We start from the raw sequence: 5,525 nt of genomic DNA on the forward strand, positions 1-5,525 counted from the left end.
TTAACTTTCTGTAATAGCAATAAGGTTCTCAATCGAAAAGTTTAAAACTTTCCATTGTTATACTCAAATATTCCATTTTGTAGAAAGTAAAAATTGAAAAGAATAAAATAAACTTAGCGGCTAACTAAAATTAGTGGCAGCTTACACTCACAAGGACCCATGACGTGACTGAAAGTTAAATGACAATATAATAATAATAAATAAAAAAAATTAGGAGCTCATATAATTTTTTTTAATCAGCGAATACATATTCTAAACTAGCGATCCATATTCCGCGTAAAAAATCTCTGGAGGGCTACAATTTTTCTCTGTGATAGCAAAGAAAGTCCCTTGGTTGGCCATATATTTAATAAGCAGTTAGTCACATTGGCAGTTGCTACTCCTCAAAAAAGGACTGCACTTGTACTTTTTTGTTTGTGAACCAAGCACAAGATCAAAAATGGAATTCAAAGCCACCTCCTGGAAAGCCTCCACCTCCAAATCCACCAGGAAATCCACCATCAAATGTAAACGTGAACTGCTGTCCCCCACCACCAAAAGGGTTAAACCCACCGCCACCACCGCCACCCATACCCATATCTTCAAGGTCTTCCCCTCTATCATATCTAGTACGTTTTTCTTCATCACTAAGAACCTGTATAGGATCATAATATAGTCTTAAAAATTACAATTTAGTCTTCCACCAATTTTGCTTTTTCTAGCACAGCTAAACAGTTAAATAAAAATTAGTGCAGGAAATTAAATTCAACTGCAAAATTTAAGGTTGAATGCCGCCATGATGTAAAGGATAGAAAAACACATCAAGCAACTAAATGGTCATGTCATAAAAAATAAAATAAATAAAAATAAATAAAAAGAATTGAAGAATATCAGTTTAAGCTCAAAGGAAAACGAAGATCGAAGATTGAAGAGAACAGTGGCAGAATGTTCAGACCTCATATGCTGCAGCAATTTCCCTGAATTGGGCCTCAGCTTCTTCTCTGTTATCTACATTCTTATCTGGATGCCACTGCAAAGCCAGCTTCTTATATGCCCGCTTAATCTCAGAAATAGATGCAGTTTTTGAAACTCCCAAGATCTTATACCAATCTTTGCGTTTGCTCATCTTCAAAGCTTTCTCAGCTCTTAGTAGTGCTTCCCGAATATGCATATCCTGCAGAATTGGCACGGTTTTACTCTTTTCAATTACTAGGACCAACGGCTATTAATAGATATTGAAAAAGATGTCACCACAAATTAAACGTGCTATAAAGCAAGATGCAAAAACCTAGGAGGTAGGTACACATGATTAATATAACAAACTTTGCATACAGTTTTCTGTAAAGTGGAATATCAATAAAAACATTTCCTTGTAACATATTCTAATTTATTTTGTCAACCATAGATGTGGATTATGAGGAAAGCATCAAGACATTAAGTTACCAACAATCCCAAAAGTTTAGGCTATTAAAAAGTTGGCCCAACTACATATATCAAGATAACATAAACACACACCAAACACTTCCTCTCATGCATAATATTGCAAACCTGGGGTGATTCTTGAGCGGCTGCTTTAAGATCTTCCACAGCTCCCTCCCAGTCCTCTGTTAGGAGTTTAGCTTCACCCCGCTAAAAAATACATAAAATAGTTAATGAACTTCAGAACAGCCATCCTTTCTATATTAAAAACTACAAAATGACTTCATGAACAGATCATTCTATGACCTATAGAACCAACACAAGGGAAAATTAAAATCGCAGCTAACCTGAACCAGAGCTTCATGAAGACCCCCATCAATGTTAAGTGCTTCGCTGCAACTACTTAGAGCATCCTTTCCCCTGCCAAGCTTGACTAAGACCTTACACAAGCCAAGATGAAGATGTACATTATGAGCTAGATGATTAGGATCCAGTGCAAGGGCTGCTCTGAATTCCTCCACTGCAACCCGCAGCTTTCCCTTGTCTACATTATCTTCTGCCTGCAAAATAGAGAAAGTATACTAATTAAAGAAATTACACAACATGACGAGTGAGAAGACAATGGCCACTATAAGCTCTAAAGGAGCACTGACAAAATATGGTGAAAACTGAACTTCTCATCATGGCCTCTAGAGAGAAAAGAAGAAAAAATTAATAAAAAATTCGCTTAACTTACACTTTTGGTCTTCTTGAGTAAATTTTTCAGTCCAAAGTATGCTTTCTTCAGTTCACCATGCTCTGGATCAAGGCGGAGACCTTTTTGGTAATGCCTATAAAAATTTATAATATTCATCTAAGTACTGTAGAACACATTCTCAAGTATATTATTTTTATCACAGTAGTGAGTTTGCTAGAATTTAACAAACTGTGCTGTTAAATATACCTCAAAGCTATATCATGATCTGCTAAATAGTAATAGGCACGACCACGAAGTAATAAAGCCTCCAGATTATCCTCATCTTCCTTGAGAATGTACCCAGTCTCAGCGATGGCAGCAGAATAGTCTTTAACAGCTAACAATAATTTAACTTTAAGGAATTTGGCCTGCAACAAACAATGCAAGATTTAAGAGGTCACTAGAGAATAGACTTTGAAGTTGCTCTCAATCACAAATCCCTATACGTTTTAGTATACTAATAAGAAACTAAAATGAAACAAATGATACTATTCAAATAGAGAAAAAACACAGATATTTTTTTACCACCTTTGAACATGCTGGAGAAAAAACAAGCACAACTTTATCAACATATTCCAGAGATTTTGCATAATCACCCGACTCAAAGAGAGTTAAAGCTGTATGAAGTGCACTTTGAGCCTGATGCAATTGAGAAAGCTCCTTTTCTGCCACAGAATTCCGGGGCTTCAGCTCAAGAAAAATTTTGTAGCTTTTCTCTGATTCCTCATATCTACATCAGCCAAAAAGCGCCTGAATCATATAATTTTCCAATCAGAAATTGGAAAGAGGGGATGAGAAGGGATGGAGGAAGCCTGAACACCCTTTTAGCATTGTGTGAGGTCAATAGATTCTGTTGTGTCCACAAATATTTTCTACTAACATGTAGAAGGCAATGTTTTGAGTGGACTTTGAAATAGTACCAAAACCAGCAATTCTAGTTAGCTCATCCTTATTTTGCAATTAACTGACAAAACCAAGGGAGAAAAGAAGAGGATAGTACACTGCAGATAAATTACTCAATCACAATATGGAAGCACTTACAGAAGCCAATTCATAGGGTCACATCGCAGATGACAAGGAGAAAGAGCTAGCTTGAATTGCAAATAAAATAATATCATAAAAGGTATCCCACTATGCCATAATGCAATAAAAAAGAAAACATGTCGTAAGTTATATAATAGCTTCATGCCTCACATATGCTACACTTCTAATTTTGAAATACTCAGAAGACACCCTTATATTAATAGGTGGACATTTTCTCAGAAGTCAAAACTAAAGATTGACTACAAATCAACAATTTTATGCAAACCAAAATGTTTCTGTTTCTTTGGAAATATAACTATCAAAGAAAGAAACTTGTAAATAAAGAAGTCATAATAACATAGAAGATACCTGCATAACTGACGAAGAATGGATGCACGATGAAAATGTGCTTCTGAAAGTTTTGGATCAGCCTCTATAGCTGTATTGAGATCATCAAGTGCCTCACTGTAACGCTTCACTTTTATACTTTGAGAAACTCTCTCCAACAACTCCGCAACATTACCAGGTTTGCTGTCTGCATCTCCAAGTCAAAATTTTATAATTAATTATTGACACAAATCACTCAACCTAAACTGCAATTGAACTTATGAAGACAAAGAAACAAAAAAAGATGAGAATCTTACCAATTTTCAGCACATTTATACAAATATGCTCCAAATAAAATAACATTCAACATAAGCATATTCTTTATTTCCTAGTCCATTTTCCCATTTCTTTTGCTGAAATTATTGACCACACAGAGAACCTACATTGAGTTGACATGTCCTTTTTCGTTAATTAGTAATTTTTTCTCATTCTACATCAGCAGTATGATTTTTATATCTTGGATCCTGTTCACACAGCATTTTCTGAAGTGTTGATGCTTCTTAAAACTAATCACCATTTGGAAAATGTTAAATATTTATATAACCCAAATATCAATTTGAGGCTAGATCTCATTTGATATCTTTGCAACTCTAAGTTGGCAGCTAAAGAATTATAAGCAAGAAGCTTACATATGGTCCAACTGTAATTCACATAAGCATACTGCACAGTTCAATTAGAACCCGAAAAGAATCCTCTCTTTTAGGGAAAAAAAAGTTAAATAAATAAACAAATAAAAAAATAAAAAAAAGACAATGTCCATTAAATGGAACGCATGTTTTTGGAGTACAATGGCAACCCAATTCCCGCAAGATATACAAGAAAAGTAATACTTTCAATTAAGTGTTTGATGTAATGCCACATATAGTTTTGCGTCCACTACTGCTCACAAATATCAGCAAACAACCCCAACGACTATCCATTCTTAGACAAGCTTGAGATACATTAGAAAAAAAGAAACTAACTATAAGAAAACCCTAAAAATCAATCTTATGCTTATCAGGAGCTAGTTTCATATTTTCTCCGAAAATCCAAAACCACAAAAACCCAAGCAATCATGGCAACTAACCAACCATATTATTGCAAAATGTACAAGAAACAATAAACATATATATCTACAGAACCAGTGCTGCTGAATCGAGGAACAGAAACAGCGATTTATTTACAAAAGCCAAATTTCCAAAGAAATGGATCGAAGAAAAGGAATTAGGTGAGGAACCTGAAGCAGAAACGAGAGGTTGAAGAAGGAGGAGTTGGCAAACGAACACAAAATGGAGTATGAAGCCTGCGCACGCCACTCCTCTCCAAGCAACGGCATCCATTGGAATGCTCAACATTCAGTCTTCTCCGTTCTCTTTTCCTCAACACGCCCAATGCCGCAAAATATGTAAGTATATATGTGTGTATGTATATGCTACGTTTCACATATACATACTAATCAGAATCTCTTCCTCTGTGCTAATTTTCTGATTTCTCTCTCTGTTTTATCAGAGATTGAGACGGAAATCAATCTGAGAAATCGTGGTCTGATTAATTTGATATTGCTGTGCTCCGTTTGCCCACGGATTCGCATGTCATTCCACGTTACTCCGACCTATCATTCGCCTACACGTGGAATATGGACATCTGTCTACAAGAGTCTTTAGCTGGCACCGGTCAATATTTTGTCCAATGAATTTCTACCATGTCAGCAAGAGTGCATGGTGGCATACTTTCCGGATGGGCTTTCTTTGGTGTCGTGGATGACTGAATATGTTTTGCATCCAACAAACTGGGCCTCACCCCAATTAGGAAATGAGAATTTAAAACATCATCATTGGATTTCTTTATTTCTTTATTTAAAAAGTATAATTTTTAAAATAAAAAAAATATTTTTTAAAAATATAATAAAATAAAAGTGAATTTTTGAAAAATTGATGCTGTTACACCAGAAATTTTATTAGATTTGATTATCTTTCATAATACTAGTTAAGTAGGTTTTTAA

The 5,525-nt window shown here is 35.1% G+C and overlaps 1 protein-coding gene across 1 annotated transcript; it reads right to left on the minus strand.

The window, feature by feature from the left end:
• Window positions 1-203: 203 nt before the first annotated feature.
• On the minus strand, window positions 204-5,067 carry LOC107433098 (dnaJ protein P58IPK homolog). Its single transcript, XM_016044351.4, has 9 exons — window positions 4,761-5,067; window positions 3,527-3,692; window positions 2,663-2,864; window positions 2,342-2,502; window positions 2,135-2,228; window positions 1,746-1,958; window positions 1,528-1,608; window positions 935-1,153; window positions 204-634 (listed from the first exon to the last, which is right to left on the minus strand). Exons 1-9 carry the CDS (start codon window positions 4,876-4,878, stop codon window positions 434-436), a joined length of 1,455 nt encoding a protein of 484 aa, XP_015899837.3. The 5' UTR covers window positions 4,879-5,067; the 3' UTR covers window positions 204-433.
• Window positions 5,068-5,525: the final 458 nt, after the last annotated feature.

The sequence above is a fragment of the Ziziphus jujuba genome, chromosome 11, assembly GCF_031755915.1.
Source record: "Ziziphus jujuba cultivar Dongzao chromosome 11, ASM3175591v1".
NCBI classification, from domain to species: domain Eukaryota; kingdom Viridiplantae; phylum Streptophyta; class Magnoliopsida; order Rosales; family Rhamnaceae; genus Ziziphus; species Ziziphus jujuba.

Bases quoted from the DNA above. Each gene is read 5' to 3' on its own strand.
- LOC107433098 (XM_016044351.4), bottom strand. From the start codon at position 4,878: ATGTTGAGCATTCCAATGGATGCCGTTGCTTGGAGAGGAGTGGCGTGC. The intron at 3,693-4,760 runs GTTCCTCACCTA...TTGGAGATGCAG, and splicing joins ACCTCTCGTTTCTGCTTCAG to ACAGCAAACCTGGTAATGTT. The intron at 635-934 runs GTCTGAACATTC...GATCCTATACAG, and splicing joins AAATTGCTGCAGCATATGAG to GTTCTTAGTGATGAAGAAAA.